General features: G+C 38.5%; 1 protein-coding gene across 4 annotated transcripts in view; it reads right to left on the bottom strand.

Moving 5' to 3' along the window:
• SMYD4 (SET and MYND domain containing 4) overlaps nucleotides 1–16,300 on the bottom strand; it is a 36,993-nt gene that overhangs the window by 14,959 nt on the left and 5,734 nt on the right. For all 4 annotated transcript variants that reach the window (XM_067714812.1, XM_067714809.1, XM_067714810.1 and 1 more), the window contains 2 exons: nucleotides 5,134–5,278; nucleotides 1,289–1,378 (listed from right to left, as the gene is read on the bottom strand). In XM_067714812.1, coding sequence (XP_067570913.1) covers nucleotides 1,289–1,378; nucleotides 5,134–5,278 — 235 coding nt within the window. The remainder of the gene's footprint in view (nucleotides 1–1,288; nucleotides 1,379–5,133; nucleotides 5,279–16,300) is intronic.

Here is a 16,300-nt window from a genome sequence, read left to right as displayed (position 1 = left end):
GCGGTACGCGGGCCTCTCACTGTTGTGGCCTCTCCCGTTGCGGAGCACAGCCTCCGGACATGCAGGCCCAGTGGCCATGGCTCACGGGCCCAGCCGCTCCGCAGCATGTGGGATCTTCCCGGACCGGGGCACGAACCCATGTCCCCTGCATCGGCAGGCGGACTCTCAACCACTGCGCCACCAGGGAAGCCCTACTGTGATCTTTTAATTGAATGATTAGAAACAGATGCTGAAGATATTATGTTTAACTGTCATTAAATATTTCTGATTCTAAGGAAAAAAGTCTTACAGATAGAAGAAGCATAGTATGATGATTAAGAGGGCATCCCAGTACAGACTCTGCCTCTTGCTAGCTGTATGACCTTGTGCAAATGAATTAATTTCTCAGTGTCTTAGTTTTCTCATCTGAAAAACAGGGATAATAATACCTCACAGGATAGAAATAAAAATGAAAATAAGGTAATATATCTAAAGTGTTAAAAAGATGCCTGGAACACAGTATGTGCTCAATACATGGGAATCATTATTGTAAGAAGTAACAACATAGGGAAGTTATAAAGGGCTAAATGTTTCACAAGGTCTTCCCACTGCTGTCTATAGTAGCCCAGGCCTTTCTTGCTTAGGGCTTGGACTTAGATTCTTGCTCTTCTCTCTTAGTCCAAAGGGCTTAAGTGTGAACTTGCGGTGACTCAAATAGTTCTTAACTCTAGGGTATACTTTAAATTTTTGTAGAATTCCAAAATGGATGTGTCCAAGTGGCATTTTAGAGTTTGTCCTTAGACCTCAATTTGGGGATAAGGAGGAAGCCACTCATCTGAAGTCCCCCCACTCAACAGGCATTTCAGTGCAACTTTTACTTTCCCACTCAAAATTTATATTGAGGGTGAGACTTCTTATTGCAGGGATATTCTTGAACATGCTCATCTACTTATTAAAAAAAAACACCCTGAACAAGTAAATAGTTTGCACACACTTGGAACCTGAAGTATTATTAGCAACGTATCTCATAGCTGATCTTGACACTGAGCATTGCTGACCCACTGGATAGAGTCCACGGCCCTGGGGAATGTGCATGTCTCTTTTTTACCAACCCACACTACCCCATGTAATCACCTGAGACAGGTGAAGTGAATCCGGAGAAAGAACAAGTTCGGGAAGTATCAATTTGCTTCCAATTCAACCAGTTCCAATTTTAGCTTTCTAATGTAGAAGCAGGGATGAAAGTCTAATCTTCCAAGGAACCCCCCTGCAGATCCTCTCCAATCACACCAGGCATCCTGATACTCACCTCATACTGACCCAGGTGGAAGAGGGCTGCAGAGCGATTGGCGTAACACAGTGAAATGTCCTCAGAGTTGGGCCTTGAATGCGATACTCCCTGCAGAACAATGAACCGGTTAAAGGTATACATGGAAACTAGCACCTTTAGAGATGTTTTTTTTTTTTTTCCCAGATAATAGGGGCTCTGCTACTAAAGACTGTATGAAATTGGGTAAGTTACTGGATCTCTTTGTGCTTCACCTGCTTCATTTTTAACTACCTTAGAGCAGAGGTGTGAAGATCAAGTGAGGAAATAAATAGGTAAAGCACTTTGAAGACAGCAGCTTCAGACACGGCTTCAGCCACAAACAGTACTAAAGGTAACTGAAAACTGAGGAGCATAATCCGGCACATAACGAAGTGTGAGTGGAACAAACAGAAATTCACAAATGAAGAAACACGAATGATACGTGGGAAACAATTCATATACAGAGAGTCAAATACATGAAAATGAAAGCAGAAAAGGGCTACTTTTTTCTACCACCAAATTGGCAAGGATTAATAATAATCATAAAGGTGGGACTACCCTGGTGGCGCAGTGGTTAAGAATCCGCGTGCCAATGCAGGTGACACAGGTTCGAGCCCTGGTCCGGGAAGATCCCACATGCTGTGGAGTAACTAAACCCGTGCACCACAACTACTGAGCCTGCGCTCTAGAGCCCACGAGCCACAACTACTGAAGCCCGCGTGCCTAGAGCATGTGCTCTGGAACAAGAGAAGCCACCGCAATGAGAAGCCTGTGCACCCACAGAACAGTAGCCCCCGCTTGCTGCAGCTAGAGAAAGCCCGGGTGTAGCAATGAAGACCCAAACACAGCCCAAAAGAATTTTAAGAAGTAAAAATAAAGGTGGCATCTCCAATCACTGGAGAAAAGATAGGGATTATTCAATAAAAGTATTGGGACAAGTAGCCACTGAGGAAAAATAAAGTTGGGTCTCGATATATGATAATAAAACTTTCATTAGGATAAATAACAAATGGATCAAAATCTTAATATAAAAATTGAAACTATAAGAGCACCAGAAAAAACTATATAATCTAAAGTGATGTTGGAGTCAGAAATACCTTTCTAATTATGACACAAAACCCAGAAGTCATAAAAGGTTAATGAATTTGACCACATAAAAATAAAAAATTTATTGGTAGCAAAAAACCAATAAAAGCAATATCAAAAGACAAATGCTGAACTGGAAAAAATATCTGCAACTCCTATTACAGGCAAAGGGCTCATTTCTTTACTTTATGAACAGTTCCTACAGATCAATACGATGGCAACCAATAATTCAGTAGGAAAATAAGCAAATGATATGAACAATTCTAATGGGAAATATAAATGGCTCTTAAACAAATGAAAAGATGCTCAACCTCATTCATAATCAGCAAAATGCAAATTAAAACTCTACTGAGATGCCATTTTTTACTTATGAGATTCGCAAAGAAGTAAAACTGATAGCATACTGAGTTGGCATAGGAGTGGGATAATGGTCATTCTCATACACTGCTAGTGGGAGTGTAAATTGGTCTCACAATTACGGAGGCAATTGAGCAATATATATCTCTTAATACATATATCTATATCTCCATTGACCCAGCAATTCCTCTTCTAGGGATTTATCCTACAGATATAATCCTTTATCCTATAGATATGTGCAAAATAACATACATGCAAAGTTTCTCATCACAGAATTGTCTGAAGTAACAAAAGACAGGAAAAAAGGTAAATAGTGATCTAAAGGACTCTAATTAAATAAATTACTATTATATCCATATAACAGAATATAAGTGGAAAAAGCACAGTGCTGAACTGTGTGTACAGAATGTTATTTATATAAAAAGAGTATGTGTGTGCAGGAGTGGGAGATTATTTGTTTTTATTTATACACGCTGGAGCACCTCTGGAAAGACAGCTTTAACAGTGCTAGCTTCTGGGGATGGGAAACGAGTGGCTGGGGGACAGAGGAAGCAGACTGCACTCTATACTCTTGCATCTTAAAAATTCTAACTATGTAAACACATTTCCTATTCCAAAATAAAAAGATAAAATAATGTTAATAATACCAAATAACCGATATGGCTTAGGATATAGAGAAATGAACATTCCCATACTCTGCTAGAAGGGATGTAACTAGTTTTTTCCTGAAGAATGATTCAGCGACAAGGGGCAAAGGCCTTAAAAAAAAAACAACAACATTCAGTTGACCAAGCAATTGCCCTTCTAGGAATTTATCCTTAGGAAATAGTCAGGTGTGTACAAATATTTACATAGAAAGATGCTCCTTGCAGCTTTGTGATACCAAACACTCTGCCAACACTAGGTGTTAAATCAAGTATAGTCCTCTGTAATGGAACACCAAGCCAGCTGTAAAAAATCATGTTTTAGTGGAAAATTTAATAACATGAGAAAACGGTCACAATAAATTGTTGAGGGGAAAAAAAGCAGGTTACAAAACAGTAAGTACAGTATTATCGCCACTTTGTACAAGAAAAACATATTTTCAGAGGAAAAAGTGGCTGGCTGGATATAAGCAAAAATGTTAACAGTGCTTATCACTGGTTATGGGATTTTTTTCTTACTTTTTATGCTTCTCTATATTTTCCAAGTAAGCATATATTACATTTACAATCAGCCAAAAACAACAAATATTATTTTTAAAAAAGAAAGAAAATAGCAGCTCTATGGAAAACTGCAAAGTACCACAATCAACAAAATACTAGTTTCATGAAATAGGAAGGTTCCATTTTTTTGTCTGATTTCACTTTTTAGTTTATTTTCCTTGAACAGCTTCCCCTGTGCTCACATTTCTGACACACATGCATACAGCTGAAGAAAGATTAGCTCTGAAAAAGAACTACTATTAAGCCATTTATCAGTGATCATTACATCTAATGGATTTTAGTTCTTCAGCAATCACTAATGCTCACGTTATGCAGCATTACAAAGCAGGGCTTTTATCAGTTTTAGACGATGCTGTTGTAGGTCTGATGGTTTTTGGAAAACTAATTCCAAACTTTAAGCATAGGCCTGTTAAAGATGCAGAGTAGGGGGTACACTCTTCAAATTCACACTCATTCTTTCAAGATACAGGGTTCACAGACCTGGTTTAAGAGGTTGATATATTCTTGCTTTAAACCCATATTTATCTCTAAAAAATTATGGAAGGAAATCTCTCAGGGATCTTATTCCAGTTTCTACTCTGGAAGCAGGACAAGAGCAACAGATTGTTAAAAGCCACTATTCCTCCTTGAAATCTAGTTCACTGATGGTTAGTGTAGTAATTTTAAATATTTGTTGACAGCCTTCAAAATGCAGTTCAACTGGGCTGTGGCAATTGAGCTTATTTTCCTTCCTAACTTTACCTAAGTCATACTGGCTATAAGCTAACATGGCGGCCAACCAAAAATCCAGCTGTTCTCTAAATTGGGACTATCACACCAACAGCCTCATCGGTTATTCAGACAAAAAAGGCACACAATTCAGTAAGAGCTGACAGACATGGAGGAGGCAGGCCAAGGCATCCAACAAGACTTGCTACACTGTGTCTGAAGGAATATGAGAATCGAAGTTTCTTGATGGAATTCAGGACGTATAATACAAACTATCCTTTGTTTCAGAATATGACCAAAAGCTGAGTTGTGCCAGTTTTCTTTTTCAAATCCAATCCAAAATTAATAGGCAAAGCTACTAGTGGCTACACAATTCACAATTCAGCAGTAACGGTTCTATCTTTTGAAGAAATATGCATTGGTAAATTGCTGAGACAGCCCCTCCTGCTGAGCTGTGCCGGGGGTGGGGGGGTGGCCCGGTCATCTTACCTTAGAGTATAGCACTGTGGCTCCCATATAATCCTTCTTCTGAAATTTTTTGTTTCCTTCTTCTCTGTAGAAAAGGGGAGCGTTGGGGTCCTTTCCAACAAGGTAACCTCTAGAAAGCCTTTTTAAAAACATCTCATCCTCCGGTCTTCATGAAGAAAGAACAACCACAACAACAAAAAACACAAATTTGTTATTTCTAGGAAAACTCCTAACCATTGCACTTGAAACAGGAGTGAATGCCTACAAAATACTGGGACAAAAGAGGTTGGATGTGTTATGTAATGTGACTGCGGGGAAAAATCTTTGGTCTCAGAGACATAGGGACTGGAATTTCTATTAGGACAGAATATAAGTTTTTTATTCAGTTACTGGCCAATAAACCATTCCTTGGATAATGCATTATATAGAAGCTTGGGTGTGGAGAAGGGCGTAATACACAAGTCTTTGCACCAAGGTATACTTGCCACCTAAACTTTGTTGAAAATACCTGAGTGAATGGATGACAGAGGAGAGGGAGGGAGAGAAGGGGGAGGGAGAGACAATGGGGGGGGAGGGAAGGCAGAGGGAAGGAGGAGGGGGAGGGAAGGAGGAGGAGGAAGAGGAGGAGAAGGAAGAAGAGGAAGAGACAGGATGAATCATAAAGTAAATGTAGTGAAATGTTAACATTTGGGGAATCTGAAAGAAGGGCATTGCACAACAATTCTTTATCCTATTTTTGCAAGTAAATCGGAAGTTATTTCAACCTGCAAAGTTTTTAAAAACAACTATATGAATTCTCTAATGTATAAATACACAAACATACAACTTTATTCCAATAAAAAGAAATGGTATAGAATAACCTAGACTATACTCTTTGACTATACAATGCAATGAAGCAAAATATGAATAACATGGGAACTAAAAATTCTCTTAAGCAACTCCTGGGTCAAAGGGGAAATCAAAGACAAAACTGCAGAATGTTTAGAAAAGTGTTTTTCAAATTTTTGTTTACAAAGACCCACAAGAAGAAATACCTTTCATGGGCTTCCCTGGTGGCGCAGTGGTTAAGAATCCGCCTGCCAATGCAGGGGACACGGGTTCGAGCCCTGGTCTGGGAAGATCCCACAGGCCGCAGAGCAACTAAGCCCATGCGCCACAACTACTGAAGCCCACGCACCTAGAGCCCGTGCTCGGCAACAAGAGAAGCCACCGCGATGAGAAACCGGCGCGCCACAACGAAGAGTAGCCCCGGCTCGCGGCAAACAGAGAAAGCCTGCGCACAGCAACAAAGATCCAACGCAGCCAAAATTAAAAAATTAAAAACAAAAAACCCAAAAAGGCAGTAATGGAACGACAACAACGACAACAAAAAAGAAATACCTTTCACAGTGTGATTCAGTAAGCTGCATCTGTGTATGGTATATATGTGGAAAATTCACAAAACACTATTGATCCGTAAGTTAATATCAAATATTTTATTAATATTTAAACACAATACAGAAAAAAATATCAAAATAAATAACACAAAAAGAAAAATAAGGAAAGATTTTATTTAATTCAGAAGGTGTGCTTGCCTGTTCAAAATTTATTCCAGTCCAGAAACTATGAGGACAATACCCCATGAATATCTGGTACAACACAGATCCTATTCTTTGTTCTGTTTGTTTTTATGTTGTTTTAAATTAGGTTAAACCTGAAAACCCTATTCAAACAAAGAAGCTGTGGTGAACAGTAATAATAGCGAAATTCTTCTTGCCTAACAATGGATATTCTTTAATCTTAATCCAAAATGATGACAAACTCAATGTGTTTGTAATTGCTCTTCAGTGTAATTAAGAAGTAAGCTGCAATAATTCATTCTTCTAGGACCAGGTTTAACTCAGTAATTAAAGTTTTGAAAAGCTTTCTTTTTTTAGTATTTCAAATTTTCTTCTGGAATGTTATGATAAAAAATTTGTGGAAGTGAGATGGAACAATTTTCTAATTAATTTTTTTATTGTGCTAAAATATTTAAAAACTTGTCATTTTAACTAAAGTATATAGTTCAGTGGCATTAAGTACATTCACAATATTGTGCGATTGTCACCGCTATCCATTTCCAGAACTTTTTCACCAGCCCAAACTAGAACTCTGCACTCATTAAATGATAACTCTCTATTCCTCCCTCTCCCCAGCCCCTGATAACCTCTATTTCACTTTCTGTTTCTATGAATTTGTCTACTCTAGGTACTTCACGTAAGTGGAATGGTAAAGTATTCATCCTTTTATGTCTGGCTTCTTTCACTTAACATAATGTTTCCTAGGTTCATTCCTTTTTATAGCTGAGTAATATTCCATTATATGTATATATCACAGTTTATCCATTCATCTGTTAATGGACATTTGGGCTATTTTCACTCTTGGCTATTATGAACACTGCTCTGAACATTGGTGTGCAAATAAATCTGTTCACGTCCCGTTTTCAATTCTTTTGGGTATAAACCCAGAAGTAGGATTGCTGGATTATATAGTAATTCTTTTTTTTTTCTAAGTTGGTGCCTTACTTGTCTTTTTAAAAAATTAATTAATTAATTAATTAAATTTCTGGCAGCATTGGGTCTTCGTTGCTGCATGCGGGCTTTCTCTGGTTGCAGCAAGCAGGGGCTACTCTTCATTCTGGTGCGTGGGCTTCTCATTGCGGTGGCTTCTCTTGTTGTAGAGCATGGGCTTTAGGCTTTCAGGCTTCAGTAGTTGCTGCACGCAGGCTCAGTAGTTGTGGCCCACGGGCTCTAGAGCTCAGGCTCAGTAGTTGTGGCACACAGGCTTAGTTGCTCCGCGGCATGTGGGATCTTCCTGGACCAGGGCTCGAACCTCTGTCCCCTGCGTTGACAGACGGATTCTCAACCACTGCGCCACAGGGAAGTCCCAGTAATTCTATTTCTAATTATTTGAGGAACTGCCATACTGTTTTTCATAGTGGCTGTACCATTTTACATTCCCACCAACAATGCACAAGGGCTCCAATTTCTCCACATCCTCACCAACACTTGTTATTTTCTGTTTTATTGTTTTGGATAGTAGCCATCTAATGAGTATGAGGATAATAAGGTATCTTGTTGTAGTCTGATTTGCATCCCCCTAATGATTAGTGATGTTAAGAGCATCTTTTCATATGCTTATTTCACGTGCTTATCTTCTTCAAAGAAATATCTATGCAAGTCCTTTGCCCATTTTTAAAAAAAATTTACTTATTTAGTTTGGGCTGTATTGGGTCTTTGTTGCTGCCCACGGGCTTTCTCTAGTTGCGGTGAGTGGGGGCTCTTTGCCCATTTTTAAACTGGGTTTTTTGTTGTTGTCGTTGAATCTTAGGAGTTCTTTATATGGTCTGGATATTAATCCCTTAGCAGATGTATGATTTGCAATATTTTCTCCCATTCTGTGGGTTGCCTATTTAACTCTGTTGATATTGTCACTTGATGCACTAAATATTTTACTTCTCATGAAGTCTGATTTGCCTATTTTTTTCTTTTGTTGCCTGTGCCTTTGGTGTCATAGCCAAGAAAAAGATGCCAAATCCAGTGTCACAAGCCTTTGGCTTATGTTTTCTTCTAAGAGTTTTATGATTTTAGCTCTTAAGTTTAGGTCTTTGAGTTATTTTGAGTTAGCTTTTGCATATGGTGTAAGGTAAAGGTCCAACTTCATTCTTCGGCATGTAGAGTCTAACTAGGAAGCAGATAGAAAGAACCAAGTTCCTTCTTCTAGCCGTGCCTTCTCTTTCTAGAGCCCTAGAGAGGTAAAGCCTCTTATAAGGTCAATTGGCAAAGCAGAAAGTCCCGGCCCCAGCAGAGAGTACAGAAGATCAGAGCTGAGAAACTGTAGCTTAATAACTTGCACACATTCACACATACACATTTTTTTTTCCTGAAAGTAAGTGCACTCATCATTCAAGTTCACCTCTAAATATTTCAGCATGCCTCTGCTAAGAATAAGGACATTCTCCTATATCTTGATATCACAATATCATTATCATGCCTAAAAAATTAACACTAGGGACTTCCCTGGTGGCACAGTGGTTGAGAATCCGTCTGCCAAGGCAGGGGACACAGGTTCGATCCCTGGTCCAGGAAGATCCCACATGCAGCGGAGCAACTAAGCCTGTGCGCCACAACTACTGAGCCTGAGCTCTAGAGCCTGCGAGCCACAACTACTGAGCCCACGTGCCAAAACTACTGGAGCCCACGCGCCTAAAGCCTGAGCTCCGTAACAAGAGAAACCAATGCAGTGAGAAGCCCGAGCACTGCAACAAAGAGTAGCCCCTGCTTGATGCAACTAGAGAAAGTCCACGTGCAGCAACGAAGACCCGATGTAACCAAATAAATAAATTAAATTAAATTTAAAAAAATAACACTAATTCAAATATCATTTAAAATTTCTCCATTATTTCTAAAATGTCTTTTCTTTCTTTCTTTTTTTTTTTCTTTCTCTTTCTTTCTCTTACCCCAACCTGATGTCAGATCAAGGTTCTAACGTATTGCATTTAGTTATTTCTCATTAGTTTCTTTTGAGACAGTCCCATAATTTTTTTTGTTTTTCATGATTAAGTTTTTTTGAAGACTCATTTTGTCTCATTGTCTCATTTGTCTCATTGTCTCATTTTGTCTCATTTGTCTCATTGTTTCCTCATGATTAGATTCAGGTCAAACAATTTTTGTCAAGAATATTAGTCCATCGTTAAATCTGTATACTTCTTGTTGTTTCAAACCAGGAGACACATGTCAGGCAGTCCCATCACTACTGGTGATGTTGGTTGGTCACCTGGTTAAAGTGGTGACTGCTGGATTTCTCTAATATAAAGATAACTTTCCCCTTGTAATAAGTAACGTTAATAAGTAATCTATGGGGCCATACTTTGAGACCATGTGAATAACCTGTTTCCCAGTGATCTTTCTTCTAATGTTTGGAGCATCCATTGACGATTATTGCCAGAATCCCTTATTACACTGGGAGTTACAAAATGGTGATTTTCTAATTCTATCATTATTTCTAAACTTATTAATTAGCACTCTTCTGTAAAGACAAATGTTTCCCCCTTTTCTTCTTTTACTTATTTATGTATTTTTTGAGTATCACCATGGACTTAAAAAAATTCATTCTTATAAACCATTATCATCATTATACTTTTTGATGCTCAGATTGTCCTAAATTTGGCCAATGGAGACCTCTTCAGACTGGCTCCTATGTTCTTTTTTTTACTTAAATCCGTTAGTCTTTGAGCATTTCCTTGATTTCTGGCAAAACAAAGTATTCCATTTGAATCAGTGTAAAATCAAAACAAATAGGAAGGCAGTGAGTGCCGATAGTGAGTCTGTTAAGGATTCCCTAGGACACTGTAGATTATCAATGGGAGAGGTCCACCTGTCTCAAAAGGTCTTTGATATTGACAAAACGCATCTAATTTGGGAAAACATTTCTCAAAGACTGTAAATGGCGAGAAAGAAGAGTGTATGCCTGGCTTTAAGCTTTAAAGGCCCAATTCATACTTTCATTTACTGGGCAAACATATGGAGATTAGAAATTTAAATCTTTTTTGGTCATTTTAGATTATGATTGAATAGTTTTACAAACAGCTCTTTGGAACTAACTTGTTAAGTAGAGAAGTTTGGGGATGAAGTAGTAAGAGATACACAGAACTAATAAAAATAGAGGCAATTATTTACTTCAGGGAAAATAAGAGTTGTACAAGAAAGGAAATGTAATTCAAAGTATACTTTGTGGTTCGTATGATATTTACATACACATAAGGATATACACATTGAAAACTGGTTTAACCAGTATCATATTCTACTGGTTATATATTATAAATTATAATATAGTTATGATGATACAATGAGGGAAAAGCAAAGTATATACATGTGAGTTGGGGGTAAGAGAGCTAGATTTGGCATCTAAAACTAAAAATTCAAAAATAGCAATATTAGCATACTGTTTAGCAATACGAAATTAAATGCTGGAAGAAACAGAATGATTTTAAATATCAGTCTTTGCAGAATAGAAATGGGGAAGAGTAAGCGAGAGTTGCTGTTTTTCTTTATAAGTTTTGAAGTACTATTTGACTTCTTATACTACATGCATATTATTCTGATAAAAAATAAACTAAAAAAGGAAAATATTTCCATGTAATAAGGTACCAGGTCTAGGGACTTCCCTGGTGGTCCACAGTGGGTAAGACTCTGTGCTCCCAATGCAGGGGGGCCCGGGTTCGATCCCTGGTCAGGGAACTAGATCCCGCATGCATGATGGAACTAAGAGTTTGCATGCCACAACTAAGACCTGGTGCAGCCAAAATAAATAAATAAATAATATATAAATAAATATTTAAAAAAATAAGGGGGGCTTCCCTGGTGGCGCGGTGGTTGAGAGTCCGCCTGCCGATTCAGGGGACACGGGTTCGTGCCCCGGTCCGGGAGGCTCGCACATGCTGCGGAGCGGCTGGGCCCGTGAGCCATGGCTGCTGGCCCTGCGCGTCCGGAGCCTGTGCTCCGCAACGGGAGAGGCCACAGCAGTGAGAGGCCCGCGTACCACAAACATAAATAAATAAATAAGGTACCAGGTCTACATAGTTTTACAGGATTTTTCTACCAGCTTTAAAGAATCAAATAATCCCTACATTATATAAATTATTTCAGAGCATAGAGAAATATGGGAAGCTCTCCAGTTCATACTATGAGGCATACTATCATAACCCTGATACCAAGAGCTGATGAATAGAGCACACACACACAAATATATAGTCTAATACCATTTAAGAACATAGATATAAAAATCCTAAAAATAACCTCAGCAAATTGAATCTACCCCTGTGTTAAAAAAAATGTTAGATGATAACCAGAGTTATTCTCCAAAACAGTTCAGCTTCAGTAAATCTACTGATGTCAATTCTGCCTTAACAGATTAAAGTGGAATAAGAAAATGATCATTCCTCCCAAAATATATCAAAAAAAAGGACTGATAAAATTCAACACTTATTTATGATACAATATAGTGCAACTTCCTTAAACTGATAAAGGGTATATACTATAAACCTATAGCAATGTCCCAAATGCCTGTTACTATTCAACATTGCACCAGAGCTCTAAATAATGCTATAATTAAAAAGTAAAAGAAGAGGTACAAATATTTGAAAGGAGGATTGCTGTTTGCAGATATACTTACTAAAAATTCTAAGTGGATTGGCATAAAAAATGATGAAATAATGTGAACGTACAGTGAGGTGGCCTATTATAAGATGATTCCTAGCTTATATTTACACCACCGATCATCAGTCAGAGAATGTAATTGGGGGAAAAAGTCTTATTCACAAGAACAACAAAAACCTTGTAAGAAGCAGAATAAATCTAAGAGGAAATGTGCAAGACCTATATAAAGAAAATGATAAAACTTTATTTAAGGACATAAAAGAAGCCCTAAACAAGTGGCAAGACATACCCTTTACGTGAATGAGGAAATTTAATATTGTAAAGGTGTCAAGTCTCCCTAAATGAATCTATAAATTCCCAATCAAAAACCCAACAACACTTTTTATTGAACTTGACAGTCAATTCCGAAGTTCACATGGGGGAAATGTACACAAAATAGCCAAGATATTCTTGAAAAAGAATAATGACTGTGTATATGTGTGTGGGAACTTGGCTTAACAGATAGCAAAGCCACATTTGTACCAGACTTCCCTGCTTTCAACTGCTCCTTCTCACCACGTCTGGTAACAAAATCTCAGGGGGGAAACCATTCCTTGTGGTTGAAGTAGGATTGACCCCAATTTTGCAAGACCGTTGGGCATGTGTTACAGGCCTGGCCAATCAGAGGAGCCCACATCTTTGGTTGAAGGGGTGTGCATGCCATCAAAGTTAGGTTGGTCAGAGTCCAACCCAGAGCTTTTTTGCCAAAACTCTTAGGAAAGATGACCTCTTTTCTTGTGGTTATTAAGCTATTATCAGCAGGCGCTCAAGGTTACCAATGGTTATACTGCCCACCAGGTGGAGAGAGTCTGTCTGACAGATGAAGAGATAGAGTCTGATGACATCTTCTGAGCTCCTGGATACAACTCAGCTTAAAAATAGATCTGCCTTTGCACATCCTAGTTTCCATAGCCTATAGATTTCCTAATTTGAGCTGGGTTTCTGTCACTTGAAACTGAAAAAATTCTAGTATGATACTATAAAGTCACAGTAATTAAAACTCTTTGGTTTTGGCACAGACGTAGAGTCTAGAAACTCATTTATAGATAAGTGGGAATTTAATAAATGTGGCATTTTGAAGCACTGAGGAAAGGATGGACTATTCAATAAATGACGTGGGAAAACTATCTGGAATAAAACTTAGAATATTCCTTCACATCACACACAAAAATAAATTCCAGATGGATTAGAGAGCTAAAACTAAAAGACAAAACTACCAAAAAAGTTAGAAGAAAATAAAGAATATTTTTATAATCTTGGGGAAGAGTAGACTATCCTAAGACACATAACCCAGAAACCATAAAAGAAAAAGACAGAAACGGCTGTAAAAAAGTTAAAATACATGCATGCAATTTATATATAATGAGACAAAATAAGTAAAATAAAAATAGATAAATAATAGACTAGGAGAAAAATTAGTAGCATATATAATAGCAAAGAAATATATAGTCAGACTCATGAAGACCCCTTAAAAATTATTAAGAGAAAGACAGACAACCCGCTAGAGAAATGGGCAAAGGACACAAACAAAAACTCACAGAACAAATATTAATGAGTAATATCAGAAATGGTGCATTACTTCACTAGTAATCAGAATGCAAATTAAAACAAGATTATTTTGTCCTTAAGGTTGCCAAAATTAAAGACTGTTGCCTTCTGGGACTTCCCTGTCCCACTGGCAGTCCAGTGGCTAAGACGCCGTGCTTCATGGGACTTCCCTGGTGGCGCACTGGTTAAGAATCCGCCTGCCAATGCAGGAGACACGGGTTCGAGCCCTGGTCTGGGAAGATCCCACATGCCACGAAGCAACTAAACCCATGCGCCACAACTACTGAGCCTGTGCTCTAGAACCCATGAGCCACAACTACTGAGCTCGTGTGCCACAACTACTGAAGCCTGCATGCCTAGAGCCCGTGCTCCACAACAAGAGAAGCCACCGCAATTAGAAGCCCGCACACCACAATGAAGAGTAGCCCCCGCTCGCTGCAACTAGAGAAAGCCCGTGCGCAGCAATGAAGACCCAGTGCAGCCAAAAATAAATATATATATATAAATTTATTTTAAAAAAAGACTCCTTGCTTCTACCGTAGGGGGCACAGGTTCGACCCCTGGTGGGGGAACTAAGATCCCTCATGTGGTGCGGTGCGGCAAAAAAAAAAAAAAGACTGTTGTTTTCTAACGTTGGCGAGGATATGTTCATGGTAAGTGGGTAAAGCCTTCTTGGAAGACAATTTGGAAGTATTTATTAAATTTAAATTGCTCATAACCACTGATGCAACAAATCATCTTCTAAGAATCTATCTTAAATTCTAAACATATGTACAACATATATAAAAGTTGTTCATTGCAGCATTGTTTGTGACAGTAAAAAAACAAAAACCACCACCTGGAAAGAACATAACTGCCCATCAATAGGGAAACAAATAAGTAAGTTGTGGCAATAATATACTAGCAATCTCATTTGGTTGCTAAAAAGATTAAGGTGTGATGTTGCAAAAACCCTCGAAGAACAAAGCACATAATCTAATCTAATAGAGGAGAAAAAGATACGCGCACATTTATGTACAAATGTACGAGAATACATAAAAAAGAAATAGAAAGTTCTAATAACTTGTGGTAATCTCTGAAAGAGAATGAGAAGGCTAAGGGGGAAATTTCATGTTTTACTTTATTAAATATTGTATCAATCTTTTGCGATGAGAATGTACTTGTATCTTACTAACATTAATAAAAAAGAAAAACAACAAGCCAAAGAAAAAAAAAGTATAACCCTAATTGTACCTAGTACCTGAACTGGCAAGGCGCAAGGTTGAATTATTTCATTCAACCAAAATCGGAGTGCCTCTATGTGCCAGACACGGTAATAGCTGCTGGCACAAAGATAAATATGAAAACCTTGAACTTGAAAGGTTATGTGTTTATGTGTATATATAAGGCTCTCATTCACGTGTCATGCTGAGTATTAATATGTGCCAGCCACTGAACTAAAAGCTTTACCAAACTATCACTCAATCAATATTTATTGAGTACCTGTTTTTTTGACACTACACTACTCTTGTCTGCAGAAAGACAAACAAATACAGACATGGTTCTTGCCTTCATGGAGTTTATAGTCTAGTAGTAAAGATAGACATTAATCAAATGATTACACAAATATAAAAAGGAAAGGTATGCAGTGTTGTAAATGCATAAAAAATGAAGATGACCCAGCAGGGACTCAGGGAAGGCTTTCCTAAAGAAGATGTGGCTGAGCCTGAAGGATGAGAAATTAGTAAGGGCATGGTGGAGTGCATAGGAAAAGCATTTCAGGCAAAAGAAATACCCTAAGAAAAGACCATGTGACAAGAAGCAGCATAGCGCACATCAAGAACTAAAAGAAGGCCCATATGTCTGAAAGGTGAGTGTGGTGAGAGAGGAAGCCAGAGAGATAGGCAGTGGTCAGACTGCAATGTCTTTTTTTTTTTTTTTGCGGTACGCGGGCCTCTCACTGTTGTGGCCTCTCCCGTTGCGGAGCACAGGCTCCAGACGTGCAGGCTCAGCGGCCATGGCTCACGGGGCTAGCCGCTCCGCGGCATGTGGGATCTTCCTGGACCGGGGCACGAACCCGTGTCCCCTGCATCGGCAGGCGGACTCTCAACCACTGCGTCACCAGGGAAGCCCCCATCTCAACCATCTTAAAGTATATAGTTCAGTGGTATTATATACATCCATAATGTTATACAACCATCATCAACATCTATTTCCATCTCTTTTCATCTTGTAAAACTGAAACTCCATACTCATTAAACAATAACCCTCCATTCTCCCCGGCCCTCAGCCCCTGGCAACCACCATTTTACTTTCTGTGTCTATGATTTTTGACTACTTTAGGTACTGAAATTTATTATTTTTTATAGATTCCAATTCTCTGTTGGAATCTATCTTTTCATCCACCTTGTCCACCTTTTCCTCTAGTTTCTTCAACATGTTAATCA

Source organism: Pseudorca crassidens, chromosome 19, assembly GCF_039906515.1.
Source record: "Pseudorca crassidens isolate mPseCra1 chromosome 19, mPseCra1.hap1, whole genome shotgun sequence".
Classification (NCBI taxonomy): domain Eukaryota; kingdom Metazoa; phylum Chordata; class Mammalia; order Artiodactyla; family Delphinidae; genus Pseudorca; species Pseudorca crassidens.
This window is presented reverse-complemented; position numbering and strand designations above follow the sequence as displayed.